Genomic DNA, 20,403 nt, shown 5'->3' on the forward strand with positions numbered 1-20,403 from the left:
TAGAATAAAATTTACTTTATTGAACTTAATAGTATGAAACAATGTGATTATGGGTAGTTTTGCAAATGAGTCTCAACTAGTTTTGAGGTTTTTTTCCTCATTAACTTTGGCATGAATAAAGTCATAATTAACCAAAATCAAGTTTTAAAGAAAAAAAAAGCACCTTCTTAAATATTCTGTGAATTGTAAATTATTTGGTCAAGATCTTGGAGCTGAAATATAGTTTACCTACTGCAATCACTTCAAACAATTTACAGTACTGAAATATTTGTAAGTTAATTACTGTAAAAATGTAATTTGATGGTTTTAGATTAGACGTTAACTATTCCAAAATTTAAAACATAAGTAACTATTTATTAAATCTGACATCTCAAAATACGAAAGTGGCATTTCCAAAGCCTGTTTAAACTTTGCTTCTAACACTAGCATTGCCACTGTATGTGTTTTATCCTGGTAATACAAATTATACATTAGAAAAATGATACCAATAGTTTAAATATTAAACATTAACGTGTTCCCAATTGGTGAAACAGAATGGAAATCTTAATATAAAGTTGTTAGCAGGACAGTTGTAAATTTCCTTGTTCTTTCTTCTAGGTTCTTTATAGTAAATGGCAGTTCCTGATGTGTGATCTATAGCTTTCTGTAACTTTCACATTTTCTGATACTGTGGTGATGAGCATCAGCATCTTTTCATACTGGCCAATCAATGGAATTTAAATGCTCACTTAGACTTAACCTAGTTCTAACAAGATGGCACTTTACTAATGATTTGGGATCTGCCTGCCAAATATAACGATGTAACAGCAAACTAAATAAACACATTCAAACGAATCCAGTCTGTGCTCAACTTTGCTTTTAAAAAAATCCCTAGCAAATGAAGGTTGTCGTGCTATATTTTCCTAAAGGCTTTGACAAAGGTGGTAATATAAAAACTTTATAAATCTAGGTTAAAACTTATGTATATTCGTCCTCTCATTTTTATATTAAGTACCTAATCAATTCAAGTGAATGAAGAGTTTTAAAGTAAATTTTCAATGAAAAAATAAAGGCCAAATACATATTTTGACTTTAAGTCTTGAGAGAGTGGTACTAAACTCTAACATCACTTGTAGTTCTAAAGTTTTATAATTCTTCTGAAACATTTTCAATTGTCAAAAGAAAACTAGATTTTAAAGTAAAACTCTAATTTTCTGTAAGGGAAACTTCAGAAGATTTCATTTGGCACAAAATAATGACTAAAAATATCTGTCTCTTCCAAGAAAAAGCTATATCATAATCATAAATAAAATGCATTTTCTCATCTCTTTTCACTTAGCAATAAATCCTAGATCAAAAAAATTTCCCTGATAAAATGTGTGCAGCCACACACCAATGTGGCAAAATACCATACTTTAATTATCTAAATCATCGGCTGCAATGTCTTCTTAAATTTTAGCTTATAAACAATTTGACATTCAAAAGGGCTTCAAAAGGGGATGGAGGATGAGGGATGTGGAGTAGATGACAGAATCTAAAACACCCATTTCAAAGAGACCTGGTTAATTTTCACTTAAATCATACCATTGTATTGACCCAGCAAGAAACTTTGGTCATCCCAAAGAATATTTATCAAAACTAAAGACTTTCTTATTTACAGACCATTCAGTTCTATGCGACTTCTATAATTCTTAAGCTATTTTAAACAATTAAGTGTTAAAGCACAGTATAAATTTAAATATATTTTGTGAGGAAATTATTTTCATATTCCATATCATCATCTCTGGCAAGCTATACCTATTAGAAGTTGGGCAGCAGAAGCTGGCATCCATCTACATTCCATGACCCAGCTGTAAACAGAACAGACAGCTCCATCACAAGAGAAAAACATAAACTGGATCTGCTACTAAAATTAAAGGCCAAATTTTGTCTAGCACACATTCATGGTGGGTACTAGATGTTGTCTTACAACAGAAGGAAGCTTGCTGGCATACAGTGCTTGTTTTTCTCACCAGGAAAAGAGGAAAATAAACGTGCTGGGTAGAGGGTTAGACACAGCTGCCAAGTTCCCACACAACCGAGAACACATTCGTGAAGCATCTGGGAAAGGATATGCTCACACATTTCAGAAATGCTCATTTATTCTTAAATACTTGTGCAGAGCTGACTGGAGAGTTTAGGAATGCACCAGAATCATGACATAATGATCCCACCTTGGAGGGCTTAAAAAAGAAAACCTCAAGAAAAATTGCCATCTTTTAAGAGTTGTAGAAAAGTAATAAAAACCAGGTAGCAGATAAATTGTGACCAGAGACAATAACATGAGAAAACATCCAAGTGCACCATACAGAGGTGGAGGGAGAACACATATCCTTTTGGAACCGTTACTATTATCAACACAGAGAAGAGACCCTGTCCTAAAAGGTTATCTTAGTTAATGAGACATAGAACAACTACTGTATTTAGTGATGAAAGTGAGCCAATTACCTACACAGAAGGGAGGAAAAGAAAATGTATGGAAAAAGATGTGGCAAGAGCTTATTAGTTGGTCTGCAAAAAGAGTCAAGAAAAATGCCCTAATTTTAGACATGTTAGATATTGCACACTCAAAAATGAAAAAGGAACATTGAGAAAACTATTATTAATTTCTGTAACCGCTGGATGCCTCTTTAGCTAGTATTTGAAGGATTATTAGTCCCACAACTGATGCATTATTTTACTTTCTCATCTTTTTGTTTGCAGACCACCTAAAAGTCTTATTTCCTCTGTTGAACCCTGTTCTCTTTGACACATTACTAAATAGACCCTAAGCTTTAATCATACAGGACAATGTTGGAAAGTATGACTATTGTAGAGATTTGTGAACGGTATTATTTTTTTTGTTCGGTTATGAAATTATTTCTAACAGTTTCTAAAGACATGGTCACAGCTGCCTGAAGCATGTCTTCTTCACTCGTATCACCTGTGGGGAAAGAAAGTACACATATTTCTTAGATATTTCTGGAAAATTATCAGTCATCAAAAGATAAACTCTTAGAAAATGTTATTTGTTTGATTACCATAGTTTCCTTTTTGATTTTTAAATTTTAAAATAGTAAACTTCACTCATTTACAGTTTTGTACTTTTTGACAAATGCATTGAGTTGAATAACCCCCATCGCACCAGACACAGAACTGTTCCACTGTCCCCTGCAAATCCCCTCCCCTTTGTGGCCGATCTCCATCCCCTAATCCTAGACAACCCCTGCTACATCCTCTGCCCTACAGTTTGCCTCTCCCGGCATGTCAACATAAATGGGATGATACAGTATGGATGGAGCCTTTTGAGTATGGCCTCTTCATTAGCAAAATACACCAAGTGGAAGAAGATTTAACTTTGTTGTGTATATCAACAATTCATTACTTTAAAAAATCTGCTTTGAAAATTTATTCACAGAAGTCACAAAGATAATTCAGACAGGACCTGGGTACATTTGGGCTCAATTTCACCAAATCTTATGTAAGTATAGCTTAAGCCAAAACCTGAATATTAACACCGGTACAATGTTGTGTGTAGTTCTATGGTATTTTATCATATGTGCAGATCTGTGTAACCGCCACCAAGACAGAACTGCTACAGTACCACACGGATCTGCCTCCTGCTATCCCTTTATACTCATGACCACGTCTCTCCCCATTACCTTCCCTAACGACAAGTAACCACTGACTAAGCTATGAATCTGTTATTTTTAGAATGTTATACAAATACAGTATAAGCACTTTTGAGGTCTTTTTTATTTTTTTCCACTCAGCATAATGCCCTTGAGAGTCATCCAAGTTTGCTGCATGTATCAATGGTTAGTTTCTTTTTAATCCTGAGTAATGAATTCCAGTGTGGATGTACTAATTTAACTATTCACCTTCTGAAGGTCATCTTGATTGTTTGCAGTTTCTGGTTATAACAAATAAAGCTGCTATGAATATTTGTGTGCAGGTTTTTACATGGACAGAAGTTTTCATTTCTCTGTACTAAATGCTCAGGAGTGTAACTGCTGGGCTGTGAGAAACTTCCAAGGTATTTCCAGAGTGGTTGTACCAGTTGAAATGAAATGCAGAAACCTGACCTCCCTTTCCATCCCTTTACTCTCCCGTTTAAAATTGCCTTAAATATTTTGTAAATACACACTAAAAATCAAATCAATGTGGTAATTTTTACTCTATTATTCTTTTTTCCTTCCTGATGTTCCAAGATTCTTTACTGTTTAGAGAACTTCCTTTAGCCATTGTTTTAGAGTAGGTCTACTGTGACAAAGTCTCTAATTCCCCCCTTCATTCTTGAAGGAAATTTTGATGGGATATAGAAATCTACATTGAGAGTTCTTTTCTTTCAGCTCTTGAAAAATGTGCCATTTCCTTGACATCCAAGATTTCAGATGAGAAATTTGCTATCATGCAAATCACTGTAGGTTAAGTTATTTCTAGCTGTCTTCAGATTTTCTTTTTTGTGTCTTTATTAGAAATTAGAGTATGTGCGTCTTAGTATGGATTTCCCTGGATTTCTCCTGTTTGAGATCCACTGATCATTTTGAATCTGTAGGTTTATATCTTTTGCCAAATTAGGAGAATTTTCAGCCATTACTTATTCAAATACTTTTTCAGCCCCATCCCTTTTTTCATTTCCTTCCTGGATTCCCATGGCACAAATGTTAGTACATTTTTTATTATAGTCTCACAGGTCTTCAAGGCTGTTAATTTTCCTAGTCTAATTCTCTCTTTTGCTCAGAATGGGAAATGTCTTTTCTTTTTTAAAAAATATGTTTTTATTGATTCTGAGCGAGAAGGAGAGAGAGAGATAGAAACAGTAATAAAAGAGCACATCAACCTGTTGCCTCCTGCATGGGGATCGAGCCAGCAACACAGGCATGTGCCCTGACTGGAAATTGAACCTGTGACCTCTTGGTGCATGGGATGAGGCTGAACCAACTAAGCCACAGCAGCGAGCAGAATGGGAAATTTCTGTTCTGTTTTCAAGTTCACTGACTCTTCCTGTCCTTCCATTAGCCTGTTGGGTCCATCCACTAAATTTTAAAATTTCAGTTATTATTTTTCAGTTCTAAGAGTTCCATTTGGTTCTCCTTTAAAAAAAAAAAAAAAAGTTTTTTTTTTTAAATTAATTTCAAAGGAAGGGAGAGAGCTAGAAACATCAATGATGAGAGAGAATCATTGATTAGCTGCCTCCTGTACCCCCTATTAAGGATTAAGCCGAAACACAAGCATGTGCCCTGACCGGGAATCGAACCATGACCTCTTGGTTCATGGGTTGACACTTTATTGAGTCATACCAGCTGTGTTTGGATCTTTATAACTTCTTTCTTTCCAAATTTTCATTGTTTCAAGCATGTTTGTAATTGCTCATTGTAGCATTTTTATGATGGCTGCTTTAAAAATCCTTGTCAGGAAATTCTAACATCAGTGTCATCTAGGTGATGGTGTCTAGTAATTTCTTTTTCTTTCCCCAAATATATTTTATTGATTTTTTACAGAGAGGAAGGGAGAGAGATAGAGAGCTAGAAACTTCGATGAGAGAGAAACATCGACCAGCTGCCTCCTGCACATCCCCTATTGGGGATGTGCCCGAAACCCATATACATGCCCTTGACCGGAATCGAACCTGGGACCTTTCAGTCCACAGACCGACGCTCTGACACTGAGCCAAACCGGCTTCGGCAGTAGTAATTTCTTTTGTTATTCAAGTTGAACTTTTCCTGATTATTGGTATGACAAGTGATTTTGGATTGACTCCCAGACATCTGGATATTAGAAGACTGTGGATCTTATTTAAACCTTCTCTTTGCAGGCCTCCTCTGACAGCACCAGTGGGGGGAAAGGGTGCGAACCTGCTGCTGCCAGATAGGGGAGGGCTAGTGAGATCCCGATTGCTGAACACCCGTGGGAGTCCTGGCTTCCCACTGCCCTCCACCGATGTCTACGGGACTGGAGGTAGGACGGCCTTGTTACTGTTTCTCACCGACACTGTGGGAGTGGCCTTGTTCCAGCCTCAATGACAACCCTGACACCCCCAGGCAGGAAGCCAGAGGGACGCCTCTTATTGCTGGGGCAAGTCCAGGATCCTACGACCACGGACATCACGGCAAGGCGGCCCTGCTGCCTCCTGGAGGAAGTACAAATCCCAGTTCCCGCCTGCCTTTCTTGAACACCGCCGTGGCCAGGGGGCGGGGAGGTGTGCTCATTACTGCAGGTGGGGAGACAAGGCGAGGCTTCCACGTGGCCTCTGCTGACAGGGTGAGGTGGCAGTAGGGCCAGTTTATTTACCTCATCCAGTTTGGCTGGACTAAGGTGTTTATTATCAAAAAGTTTCCGTCTTGTTGGGTGGTCCCTTGTGGCTACACAGAACAGGTTTTCCTCAGCTCTTTTTCTTGGTTTGCACCTGTGGTTTCTCCAGCACAAGGTCCATGGCAGATGAGGCAAAAAGAAACCCCAGGCCACTCACCACTCTGTCATTCCTCTGCTCTCGGCTTCCTAGCACGTCTGTCTTCTCTCTACCGTTCAGACGCTTACGTTTGTTTAATAAGAATGCTCAGGGCTGACAGCTGTACTTGGCAGGAGTGGAAAGCAGTGCCAGTTCACCCCTTTTCATTGCTGATGTGGTCCACTGTTTGGCTGTGCCACTGGCTGTGCATCCATTTGCCCACGGGAGGACAACATTTAGGCAGTTTCCAGTTTGAGGCAATTATGAGTAAAGCTGATCTAAGGATTCACATGCAAATTTTTCCTGTGAAAACCTCCGTTTTCTTTTTCTTGGCTCATACACTTAGGAATGGGACCAGTAGGTCACGTGGTTCAGTTTACCGTTTTCCAAATGGCTATGCCATTTACATTTCCACTAACCATGTATGCGAGTCCCAGTCGCACTGCCCCTTGTCAGCCTCTATGTTGTCAATTTTATTTCTTTAGCAAACCATTCTCAAAGGTGTGTAATGGCGTGTCATTGTGGTTTTAATTGGCACTTCCCTAATGATGAGTGATGTTGGGCATATTTTAATGTGCTTATTTGTCACCCATATATTTATCTGGTGAAGTATCCGTTCAAATCCTTTGCCCATTTTTTGAGTTGTTTTCTTATCTCAGTTTGAGAGTTCTTCACACATTCTGCTTAGAAGTCCTTTGTCATATACAGTTTTTCACTCAACTTCTACTAAACTCTATTTGACCAAAGCTTAAGACTTATTACACCCAGGCCTCTATGTAACTCTAGACTTCCTGTTGCTACTTAGACTACACTTAGGTGGTTTTAGTTGTCTAGGGGTTAAAATGTATTTATTTTCTACCTATCAATATTCATTACTTCTGAAGAACTTGCGTAGAATGTACTAATTACTGTGACGTGGCAGGGTATCATTTATAATTTTAAAGAAAAATATTCTTTGAGTGCTCTAGTCTGCCTGCTCCTTAACCCAGAGAAACTTAGATTACAAATTCGATACAATTAAAGAGAGAAGCAAACAGCCTGTAAAGCCAAAATCACACAGAGTCTGTGTGTCAAAGAGTGTGGAGGTGATGACCGTGATGTACAGCCAGAGGTGTACCTGTGTCACTGCCAACCGCTCTGGAACTTGTGGTGGGTGCTTCACGTGGGTGCGAAAGCTGTGCTGGTGGGTCCTCCTGCTGCGCCGGTGGCTGCTGCTGCCTGAAACATGCAAAAGAGAATCAAACACACCAAGCTTCAGAATAAAGAGCCATGAGAAGCGCTATTCACATGGAAAACAATGGGTTCCCAAAACGAAAGTCACTGGCAAGAACACCACAACAGGATGCAGAAGCAACGAGTCTGATATATGTTCAAGTATCACCAGTGCGAGCCTAGAAAATCTGGATGTAAAATGTGCATTTATCAGAGAAATTAATAGACAGGTACTTTTAACCACAAAATAACACATTGTACAAAAGGATTCACTGGCAGCTATTTTTATGCAAATGTGTTGGTTTAAGGATCCTTGATATTGTGGAAGGTCACTGAAAATAAGCACTTCAAGGAAAGTAAAGCATCTCATATTACTGTAAGCGTTATCATGATCTATGGAGGACTCCTTCCTGTCATTCAGATCTGGGTTTCATATCTCCTCAGAGATAAGCTTTCCTGCCCACCCTCCTCAGTGGCCACCTGGCATTCCCCCTATCCCATCACTTCACTCTAATTTTCAGCATAAACTTATCACCATCTGGTGTCTTCTGTCTTCCTCTTTAGAATGTAAGCTAACAAGAGTACACCCCTTATCTTGTTTGTTGCCCAGTGCATAAAACTATGCCAGCCATTAGTAGACACTCATCTAATACTTGATGAATGCAAGAAATGTAAACTATTTAATATACATAATCAAGTTTCAGTAATATCTATTACATTAAAATAAGTTCTCCTGTTATTTTTTTTAAGCAGGAGACACAATGTCATAAGACATTTAAACATGATGGTTATGATGGTGTAATAGGTAGGTCCTTGTACTTAAAAATATACACTGAAGTGTTGACATGTAATGAGAAATCATGTCTGCAAGTTATTCTCAAATGGTTCAGAAATGTGACAACTGGGAATCAGAGTGATGGGTACATGGAGCTCTGTGAACTATTTCTGCATTTATGTATATTTACATGATTTCATACATATATATGCTAAAATTTAAGCATACTGACATCTGCACGTTTATGACTGGTGTGCAGGCTAATGATGTACATGTGGGCAGTATACTCCCACTAGCATACTCTGACTCTGGAATGTGGCACAAGAAAGACAGGTTGTGAATTATGTGGATTTCCTAGCACATCAGGTATCTCTCCATGCCCACTTCTTCCACTCAAGAAAACACATCAGAATGCAAGGGAGTGACAGGTGAGACAGCGACTGTGTAGAGTGGCAACTTTTATTCTACTTTAAATTCATGAAAAGTGAGTAAATGAACTGCCAATCTTGAAACACTTGTAACACCTTTAATATGTGATGACACCGTAAGATAGAAAGTGCTCAAATAGCATTCAGCATCCATTCCCACTGTGCCTCTGTATCACAGAGTCGGGAAAGCTAAAAGTGACATGCTTAAATTGCTTTAGACCTCGGATTCTGGAAAAGGAGTGCTTTTAAAGTATTTGCATGAGGTTTAAAGGGCAGAAATGAGGCACAGCCATCTCTCTGCTGCTTTCGTTGTTCTCGGCACCAAGTCAAGTCATGGAGATGCCAGTCCCAGAATTCACTTTACGGCAGTTGCAGTGCAGCCAGATTTCATGCTCCTGAGTCTTCATGTCTGGCCAACTGTGGTGGCAGTTTCCTGATCCTAGGATCAGAGCTCAGGCAGTGTGTTCCTAAACTCCTTATGCCGATTCCCCATTATCTCAACGTGGGCAGCGGTCAAAGCTTTTCTGACAAGTTGGAATTCTGGAGGCCTGGCCTACAGTCTATATTCAGCTCCTTCTAAGACTGCGGAAGGCCTTACCTTCTGTAATTAAGTACTTTCTGCTGAAAACACCTCTAAGTAGTTTATCTTTCTTAAACTGAACTCTAACCAAGCCATGCCACTGGAGTAGTGGCTCAAGTGTTAGGCAATCAAAAAATGAAAGCACGCCGAAACCGGTTTGGCTCAGTGGTAGAGCGGACTGAAGGGTCCTGGGTTCGATTCTGGTCAAGGGCATGTACGTTGGCTGCGGGCACATCCCCGGTAGGTGGCTAGTCGATGTTTCTCTCTCACCAACGTTTCTAGCTCTCTATCTCTCTCCCTTCCTCTCTGTAAAAAATCAATAAAGTATATTAAAAAAAAAAAAAATGAAAGCAATCCATGACCACGAAAATAGTACTTGTTGGGAATCACTTTTTAAATTAAGAAACTGCATCATTTTAGAGAAAACCTGTGAGAAGACGTTAATCAGGCTAACAAATATCTGTGGAGCACTTTACAGTTTATGAAATAGTTTTGCATACGTTGCCGAATTTTATGCTCATGAAGTGAGTGAAGGCAGGTTTTGTAATGACATAGCTGATATAATAGTTTTGCTTGGGGTTTTATGATGGGTAAAATGGGTTTAGAGATTATTACGGGGGGGAAAAATACGGGCTATGAAAAATTTAATGACTCATTCATAACATATGAGCTTGTAACAGGTAGATTTTTAACAGTATTTTTATGCTACATGCATGAATACATTAAGTATGAAGCTTCAAATGTCCTACAAAAAACAAAAACTCCCACCAAACCTATAAATTTTAATAAATAACAAGTTAGCACCATGGTCAGTCTGAAGAGAGTCAGAAGGAAGAGTTAACTCGAGAAGCTTACAGCCACATTTCCAAAGATGGAAGCAGGAGAGACAGGGGCCCATCTAGGCTTAATAATCAGAAATTCTAGTGAAAGGCAAATATTAGTTTTCAGCCCCTTTATTAATGAGCCCTACATGATTTTGACTGCTAGTCAATGTTAAAAAAAAGTTAGCTCTTAACTCCACTCAGCAACATTTGACTCTAAATCTCTAGTTCTCCATTAGTATTTTTGTTTGATTGTTTGTTTGTTTGTTTTTATTGAGCCTGGCCAGCATAGCTGTGGCTGAGCACTGACCCAGGAACCAGGAGGTCACGGTTTGATTCCCAGTCAGGGCACATGCCCGAGACATGCCTTAGTTGGGCTTGGTCCCCAGTGTGGGGCCTGCAGGAGGCAATCAATTAATGATTTCCTCTCTCTCTCCCTCTCTCTCTCTCTGACATCAATAAAAATATTTATTTTAAATGTTTTTATTGATTGGAGAGAGAGAGAGAGAGAGGGAGGAAGGATGAGGAAAAGATAGAAAAATCGATGAGAGAAATATCATCAGCTGCCTCATGAGAGCCCCTACTGGGTAATCAAGCCCCAAACCCAGGCATCTAACAGGAAGCTAACCTGTGATCTCTTGGTACATTGGACAATGCTCAACCACAGAGCTACCTCAGCCAGAACCCCACCAATATTTGTGAGATCAAACCAAGAGGGAGAGGATGAAAAGCTGAAACTGGAAACCTTCACTGCACATCTTCCTCCCCATCAACCACTCTCCAACCAGAAGGGAGCTATACCGACGCTTGGCCATCATGAAAGGGAACAGGACTGATAAACCATCTGCATTAGTTATCACTGGCATTGTGTTTGTTAGAACTTACTTAGTCATTATGGAATGCTACTGCATTATTCTTCCCACTCTAAAAAGTTCAATGTATTGAAAATTCCACATTTCTGATCCAAAACAATCTTTTAAAATTTTTAAATAAGAGAGGGATTTTTTATACTTTAAAAGATGGCTTCCTTTTCTTAGATGTATTTGTGAATTTTGTGGAATCTCTATTAAGTATGTCTGGACAATTTTATTCTGGCAAAAAACAAAACAAAACACAAAGTCTGAAAAAACACATGGTAGAAGAATCACTTGGAAATTATTTGGAAAGCAGTTTAGAAATCTGTACCAAGGCCTTAAAAATGATCATGTTCTTTTACTAAAAAAATCTGACATCCTCAGAATAATTAGAAGAAACAATGATAGATTTGAGGCACCCAGTCAGTAAGTACATGGATAGTTTGTTGCACTACCTACACTAATAAAAGAGAAACACACAAATTACCATCATTCCGCTATGCTACCAGCCAATCAGAGTGAGTATGCAAATTAACCTGAAAACATGGCAGCACCCCCCAACCAATCCCTCTCCCCCTCCGCCACTCCAGGCCTGTGAAGGACTGAGAAGTCTGGCACCAGCACCTTGAGGCTGGCTGCAGCCCGGGAGACCAAGAAACTGCCTGCCCTGTGATCCCAGGCCGCAGACAGTAGCAGAAGCCTCACGTCCATTGCCTCATGTCCTGGGTGAGACAGAGAAGCCGGGCCCCAGCGCCTCAGGCTGGATGTGGCCCGGGGTGTGGCCCGGGAGACAAAGAAGCCACCTGCCCCATGATCCCAGGCCACAGCCAGCCGGAGAAGTCACCAACACTGCATCCCAGGGAAGACAGAGAAGCTGCCCACCTGCGGTCCAGGTGCCAGCACCTACAACTGGCTAAGCCTGGTAAATGGAAAAGCCACCGACTCTGAAGTCCTGGGCACCAGTACCTGAAGCTGGCTGTGCCTGAGAGACGGAGAAGCTGCCCACCCAAAAGTCCCAGGCGCCAGCACTAGCAGCTGCAGCTGCAGCTCAGGCAAAGCCATCTGCCCACCATCCCCTATGACTGCTGCCGGCCTGGGCACCTATAGCTGACCAGAAGGAGGGAAGCCCAGATCCCAGGTGCCTGTCGTCGGCTGGAGGAGGGAATTCTGGGTCCCCGATGCTGGGCCGAGGCAGAGGTGGCTAGGGGCAATCAAGCCAGCAAGGGAGCAGTTAGGGATGATCAGGCTGGCAGGCAGAAGAAGTTAGGGGCAATCAGGCAGGCAGAGTTAGCAGTTAGGAGCCAGCAGTTCTGGATTGTGAGAAGGATGTCCGACTGCCATTTATCCCCTGAGGGGTCCCAGATTGGAGAGAGTGCAGGCCAGGTTGAGGGACACCCTTCCCCTTCAACCCCCATGCACGAATTTCGTGCACTGGACCACTAGTTAATTATAATAGCAAAAATCAAAATGTTCATATATAAATTATGATACATACTTTAATTTTACAAAGTATCATATAGCTTATTTACAAAGAATACTTACTATTAGGGGAAAATGGGTACAAGTAATATATATGTGTGTCTGTGTGACCAGAGAAAATGTACCAAATACTAACATCAGTTATTAAAGGAAAGTAAAATTGTGTTTTCTTTTAATTTTGTTATGTCTTAAAATAAAACTTCTAGGATATTAGTTTTATCTAATTAAGTGGTTTAAAGTTATTTTTAATACTAACTAGATATTTTATGATACTATAAAATAGTATTGTGTGACAATAATTTGGCTATGTAAAAAAATAAGCTCATATATTTTAGAGAGGAGTACTGAAATAAATAATAATTTAGATTAGTTACAAAAAAAATCCCAGGTTGGAAGTAAAAGAGTGAAGAGCATAGAAGATGGGGACATAAAAACACAAGGCTGGTCATGTGCTAATATTTGTTACATCTGGGCAATAGGGGTTCATTATGCTGGTTTCTCTTTTCATACTTTTATATGAATTTTTTAAGTTTGTCATATTTAAAAAAGAAAAGTTAAATTTAAAAGAAAGTAAGAAGTACTAACAAGCACTATTTTGAAATTTTACATATAATTAAATCCATTAATCTATCACTGAATAAAGACTAGAAATATCTCACATTAAGAGGATGTCAGTTGATCAGAACTTTCCTTCATATACTTCTGAGCTGTGACTTAAAAACAAACAAACACAGAAAACAAGTAAATATTATCTCCATTACACCATTAAATTTTAGCTCCAATATCTTAGGTACCACTAAAATACTGCCAAATATGATTCTGAGATGCTTCTCAGGTGTAGAGATATTGAGATGTGAGAATATATGCATCTTAGAATTGATGAAGTACAGTAATTAACAAGCCAAATTCAGCTACTGGCCTTTTGATTTGTGATCTGGGATCAGAGAATCTGAATATCTATTATAGATGTTGTAGTTTCCATGATGGATTTTTATCAATAAGATAAAGGGAAGATCTGTGAGTGATAGTTATTGGAAGGAGTGGTATTTTTCTGGGATACAATTTTTATTTTAAGGGCACTTTTTATAAAGCTGGTACGGTTAGGTTTCAGGAGCTGATGATTCAGATTTATGGTCTACCCTCACATCCCAGATGCTGCCAGTCCTGCAGTACCGCACTAGAATGCATGAGCAGAGCTCTTAGTCACCACCTCTACTTGTGGTAGGAGTGTGCCCCCCTACCTTAAATGCTGTTTGCTATGAACAGAAAGAACACTGCAGGATTAGGAACTGAGAAGCACATTCAAAGGATTATTAAGCATTGTTCTTGCCTTGATCCAGTTTCATTTTCCTTTGGATGATTGAAATTTCACAGGGTTTCCTTCACCCAATTTCATGTAAATTTAACTAATATTGGGGCAAAGTTTCTCCCTAAAACAACATTCCATTTCACAGCTATTTGTTGTAAATTAAAATAAGTACATTCAAAATGCTCACAGGGTCAGGGAGTAACCAGTCTTCTTTAAAAAGAGAATCCTGAATAAAATAAATAGTTTAAGCCAAAGCTATAAGTTCACAAATAGAAAAACAGCCAAAGTAAAGACTGAATATGCAATTTTAATATTGTACCAACTACTTTACTTTTCAAAGTAGGCTTCTCTTCTCTTCCGTAGCTCTTCCGAAGAAAGCTGTGCACCTGATGTCTGTGGAACGTCTTGGGGTATATTTCTGGAACTGCCTAAAAACAAATGAAAATAGGATAAAAACAAACAGTTTACTTACCAGGTAAAGTAACAATATGTTTATACTTATGTGAATTACACACAAAAGACTTTTTTAATTTAAATTCTTTATTGTTTAAACTATTACATATGTCTTTTCCCCCCACTGGCCTCTCCCTAGCCACTCCCACCTTCTCACACAAAAGCTTTTAAAATGTTTTCTTCTTAAACATATTCTGCTATTATTCTGTAAATACTAGATGCCCTAAGCCTGCCCTGTGATCCAGGCCTATCTGGGCCTTCCAGCTGCCAGGTGGGGCCTTCCTTCCTGCTGCTGGCCAGGGCCTCCCTTCCCCAGCTGCCAGCTGGGACCTCCCTTTCCCCGCTGCCAGCTGCTGGCCAGGGCCTCCCTTCCTTGACTGCCAGATGGGGCCTTTTTCATTCTGCACCTGCCCCTGGTGGTCAGCGCACATCATAGCAAGCAATTAAACTCCAAGTCTCGGTCTCCTGGTCAAACTCCCGAGGAGACACTTAGCATATTAGCATTTTATATAGATAGATAAGAAAGGGTCTGAAAGCCTCAGAGGATATCTGAATAACACAGTTCAAACCTAACCAGTATCCACTACAGCCAAAGCTGTCACCCAACTGTGGTAGCAAATGTGAGAATTTAAGCCCAACAACCAACTAGGGAGAAAGAGCCATTAATACCACTCTTGCAGGCTCTCTTTAACTTATTAGACATCAATTTATACTTCCAAAGACATAGAATTCCTTAGAACCAACTTAAAGCAGATGATTATAAAACAAACACATTCTGTGTTCCTTTATCTTCAAAAATTTGGGTCCTACAACTTAAGTATATTTCCATGATCTCATTTATTGCACCAACCAGAGATTTCGCACAAATTGTGAAACAAAGTGGTAAGGAGAGTGAATTACACACAAATAACTAAAATTGCAAAAGCTGGTGTCTGCCATTACCTCAATTTTATTTAGATACTAGAGGCCTACCATGCAAATTTGCATGAGACCCAGACCTGCTGTGCATGAGTAGCTCCCCGCCATGAGCCACTGTGCTGGAAAACAAATCAGTTTCACTAAAAAAGAGATGTTGACAGGAAGCCAGGAAGGCTGGTCAACAACCTTAACTGCTCTAATCTTTAGTTGAGATATTGTTAGCTGAAACAGCCTCCACCTTGTTTGTCCCGTGTAAGTTTCTGTTATTTCCTGCCTAAGGGCTACATGTAAATTTCTATTTATGTTGCCTAAGATGTTTTCCCAAAGCCTCAATAAAAGGGGATGGCAGGGCCAGAGCAGATAGTTCTCCCACTAGAGTTGGACTACCGGCTGGCCCCCATATCGCCAAGTTGAATTTCTTCAAGTCTCACGTCTCTTCATTTGTGTGTGGCCCTTCTCCAGAACCTGAACCCTGAATTGGAACTCTTTCTATGTAGGCCATAGAAAGAACTCTTTCTGAGCTCTTCCTACATCACTGCACTGAGCGAGACCCTCCCTTCCCCTCCCCATGAGCTGTAAGAGCCACGAGCCCAGCACCCAGCAGCTCGCGGGCTCAGGGGTGGGACTAAGAGGTGCTCCGTGCACCTCCTGGTGACCAGTTATTTGGTCATTCCAGCATTCGGGCGTTCGGGCCACTGGTCTCTATCGTATAGATTTCAGGACTTCAACCAATAATTTCATTAGAAAGTAAAAGGCAAAATCATTAATTAAATGAAAACAAAACTATCAAAAGAAATTCCTTAAACTTTTATGTAAGCCACTTAGAGCTACAAACCAGACATTTCCTTCCACCTGGATTCCCTAGGTAATATGTCTTACTTCTCCTCTGCTATGGGCTTACATTACTATAAAAGTGTCAAAGTGGACTCAAGCTATACGTTGCACAGACACAATGTTAGAGTTTTCCAAAATCCATTTATATTCTCTGTCCAGGCCTTCCTTTGGGTCCAACAGCAAATACATTTATGAAACAGTTGGCCTTGGTAAGAGTTCCCCCACTTTTGCCCACAAAGACTAACCTCAGTTTATTGCTGTGTTAGTACAGTATTATAACCAAATGGAATAACCAGAAATAAAAATATAGCTGGTTGTCTGTGACGGGCTGGCAAGGCCACAGCATACTCAGCCCCAGGGCGCCTTATGTGCCACACCAGCTCAGCCAGGTTCAGTGACCCTGAGAGGGGGCGGTGAAGGATTGAGAAAAGACAGACAGGAGAATAAAAGCTGGGTCTGAGTGGGACGCTGCTCCCAGAGACTACAAGCCCTGTCTTTATTTTATAGCCCGATTCCACAAGGCAAAGTAAGGGCATGGTCAAGATGTTTACAACATTCTCTTGAATTTTGATCCTACTCAATTACATGCACCTGAACTCTACCAAGCCCACATCACTCAGGCACGTGGGGCCATGTGTTCGGACCATAGGTTCAAGCTTACAACTGTAGCTTATTGGCTATAACTGAGCTGTGAAGGCTCTGCCCTCCAAGCTGGAACTTGCATGTGGCAATGTGAGGACTGTGCCCTCTCATTAGTCCAAGGCTTGAACCTGTCCAAACACTGTGGCCAGCGTGGGTTGGCTGGTGGGAGCATTGCCCTGTGCTCCAAAGAGTTGTGGATTCAATTCCCAGTTGAAGCATGTGCCTTGGCTGTGGGTTCAGTACCCTGGCCCTGGCAGAGGTGTGTTCAGGAGGATGCAGCATATTGATTTTCTATCTCACATCAATGCTTCTCTCTCTCTCTCTCCCTCTCTGACCTGCCCTTTTCTCCCTCCCTTCCCCTCTCTCTAAAAATCAATGAAGCATGGCCAGTGTGGCTCAGTGGTTGAGTGTGTTGACCCATGAACGGAGGTCACAGTTCAATTCCAGGTCAGGGCACATGCCCAGGTTGTGGACTCGATCCTCAGTAGGGGGTGTGCAAGAGACAGCCGATCAATGATTCTCTCATCATTGATGTTTCTATCTCGCTCTCCCTTCCTCTCTCTGATATTAATAAAAACATATTTTTAAAAATATCAATGAAGAACGAAGATGGAGGCGTAGGTAAACATTCCTAAAAGGCTGCCGGGCACAAGTCCAAAGAAAACTATAAAACTAACGTCTATCTCCCAAAAACCAAATGAAAGCTGGCTGAGAGGAAGCCCTATATCTAGAGAAAGAGGAGAATCCAGGGCACAAGCGCTGAAAAACTGAGGTAGGAGGGCGAGGATGCCATAAAGGCTGGCAGTGGATCCAGGCTGGCGGAGGGCGGTGCTTTCTTCAACCCGAAGAGAGACAAGTGCCCGATCTCTCGGAAATCCAGTCTCTGGGGAAAGGCTAGACTGTCTGCCATCTGGTCAGAAAGTGAGGCCGGCTTGCTTGCAGAGCTGAGATTCTTTGCTGTGCTGTGGTGCGAGATGCGGGGACGCTATTGGAGAGGTGGCAGGGTGTGTGTGTGTGTGTGTGTGTGTGTGTGTGTGTGTGTGTGTGTGCGCGCGCGCAGCCATGGCTGTTGCCCACGCCCCAGCCTAGTGAGGCCTTGAGACTCCGCCCTGAGACTCCACTCCTCACAACACATCCAAGCTTGAAGCAGTGGACTTTGCATATGAATGGCCCTCTCTGTTGCAGTTTAGAAAAATTGCGATCTGGGGCAAACAGATCCAAGGAGGACAGGACTGTGGTTCATGCTGTAGCTTCTGCGACAGAACTGGCCTCAGACAGTGGCTGAACTGCACCTCATTGAGACCCAGAAACCAGAATTCTAGTGCTCAGTTTCAATCCCTCACACCCATAAGTGACACATTTGGGAGATGGTCTCAGTGAGCACCAAAGCCCCACTGAAACAAGGTGTGTCTCCAGCACAGCAGTTCTTCCTTTATAGACACAGCCAGTCCTCACAGACAATTGGCCTGGAGGTCAATTCCTCCCAGTGTACCAACAGCAATCAAAGCTTAATTACACCAAGACTTTGCACTAAGCCCACAAAGGGATATACAAAAGCGACCACCTCAGGTGATTGGGGAAGCTGAGCTACTGACCCCTATAGATCATTGACCACACAAAGCCACTCCAACACAGGGAGGCAGCCAAAATGAGGAAACACAGAAGCATGACACAAATGGGAGAGATGGTGGAGAGTAAACTACTGAACGACACACAGTTCAGAATCACATTTATAAGATTACTCAAGAATCTTCTAAAAAGCTTTGAGAAATTTGATGAGACCTCCAAGAAGCTTGGTGAGACCTTCAAGGACCTTAATAAGAATACCAAAAAAATGGAAAAGGACCAGCCAGAAATTAAGTATACAAAGTCTGAAATAAAGAATATACAGAAACTCAACTGTAGATCAACATGCCCCAAGAATCAAGCTAAAGACCTGGAATATAAGAAAGCAAAAATCAGCCGAAACCGGTTTGGCTCAGTGGTAGAGCGTCGGTCTGCTGACTGAAAGGTCCCGGGTTCGATTCCGGTCAAGGGCATGTACCTTCGTTGTGGGCACATCCCCGGTGGGGGGTGTGCAAGAGGCAGCTGGTCGATGTTTCTCTCTCATCGATGTTTCTAGCTCTCTATGTCTCTCCCTTCCTCTCTGTGAAAAATCAATAAAATATATTTAAAAAAAAAAAGATTACTCTACCCAGCAAAGCTATCATTCAGAATTGAAGGTCAAATAAAGAGCTTCACAGACAAGAAAAAGTTAAAGGAGTTCATCAATACCAAACCAGGATTACATGAAATGTTGAAGGGTATTCTTTAAGAAGAGGAAGAAGAAAAAGGTAAAGGTAAAAAATTATGAACAACAAAAAGGCATCAAATACATACCTACCAACAAGCGAATCTAAAAATCAAGAGAATAAAAAAAAAAATCTGAAGAACAAAATAGACTGGTGAATATAATAGAATCAGGGACATAGAAAGGGATTGGACTAACAATTCACAGGGGGAAAGGAGTCTGAGGGGTGCAGGAAGAGATTGGACAAAATCTTACACCTATGGATGAAGTGGCAGGGGTAAGGGCGTGGGGTGGGGTTGGGAATCAGGTGGAGGGGAATTAAGGGGGGGGGGGAGGGGAACACCTGTAATAATCTGAACAATAAAGATTTATTAAAAAAATATATATCAATGAAAATGACCTTGGGTGTGGATTAAATAATATATATTTAGTCCCAATATGACATAGGTTGTAAAAGTTATATTACAAGAAAACCAAAAGAACATCTGACTGTACATAGCTATTGATTCTGCAGTAACTGTCAAAGAACATCTAACAGTTCATTAACTTCCAGGAAACCAAGAATCATCTGAATCAATTCTTTAACAATGAAAAGCCCTGTCAGAATGTCTGTACCTTGCATACTGAGCTGAATAGCCCTTCGGAGATCTGCTTCCTCATCTTCCATGTCAATCTGTTGGCGACTTAGGGCCAGAGCCCGCTGCAAATCCTCCTCCTCTCCATCTAAGATTCCTGGCCCATCATTTACTTCTAAGGTTTGTTCGTCCGAATCCACTGTCTGGACTCTATAAAGAATGAAAGCACTGATAATAACTACAGCCCAGTCTTGCATTTTAGATATAAAAATATTTATAAACTGAAGATTTTATATAAGTCAAAACTTACATATTTCAGTTAATTGTTGAAAAATAGAAATAAAGAAACTTAACACGTTTTCTTGCAGATAAGGTCTAATAATATCAACTTTGTGTTGCGATGTGACTCTAAGTTAACATTTTTAAGTAATTCAAAGAATTGATTCAAGTTTGAACCAATAAACTTCACTAAAATATATGGGTCTAAAAAAATCACTAACAATAATAGGACCACAAATCCAATGATAGCATGAAAATGTACTTCTTGCCGAAACCGGTTTGGCTCAATGGATAGAGCATTGGCTTGGGGATTGAAGGGTCCCAGGTTCGATTGTGGTCAAGGGCATGTACCTTGGTTGCGGGCATATCCCCAGTGGGGGGTGTGCAAGAGGCAGCTGATTGATGACTCTCTCTCATCGATGTTTCTAACTCTCAATCCCTCTCCCTTCCTCTCTGTAAAAGAATCAATAAAATATATTTTTTTAAAAAGAAAAAAAGAAAATGTA

At 40.6% G+C, this 20,403-nt stretch overlaps 1 protein-coding gene across 6 annotated transcripts in view; it reads right to left on the reverse strand.

Annotated features, from left to right (window-relative positions):
* The window catches only part of ATXN3 (ataxin 3), a gene marked incomplete at its 3' end in the record, with an annotated part of 36,126 nt that continues 15,723 nt past the window's right edge, over nt 1-20,403 (reverse strand). For 3 of the 6 annotated variants that reach the window (XM_084884331.1, XM_084884332.1, XM_084884336.1), the window contains exons 8-11: nt 19,659-19,828; nt 14,238-14,334; nt 7,566-7,666; nt 1-2,941 (exon numbers count right to left, since the gene is read on the reverse strand). In XM_084884331.1, coding sequence (XP_084740457.1) covers nt 2,850-2,941; nt 7,566-7,666; nt 14,238-14,334; nt 19,659-19,828 — 460 coding nt within the window. Of the gene's footprint in view, nt 2,942-7,565; nt 7,667-13,256; nt 13,311-14,233; nt 14,335-19,658; nt 19,829-20,403 lie in introns of those variants that run through there. The other 3 variants (XM_084884333.1, XM_084884334.1, XM_084884335.1) reach the window with 3 other exon arrangements.

Source organism: Pipistrellus hanaki (genome assembly GCF_964339955.1).
Source record: "Pipistrellus hanaki genome assembly, chromosome: 1".
Classification (NCBI taxonomy): domain Eukaryota; kingdom Metazoa; phylum Chordata; class Mammalia; order Chiroptera; family Vespertilionidae; genus Pipistrellus; species Pipistrellus hanaki.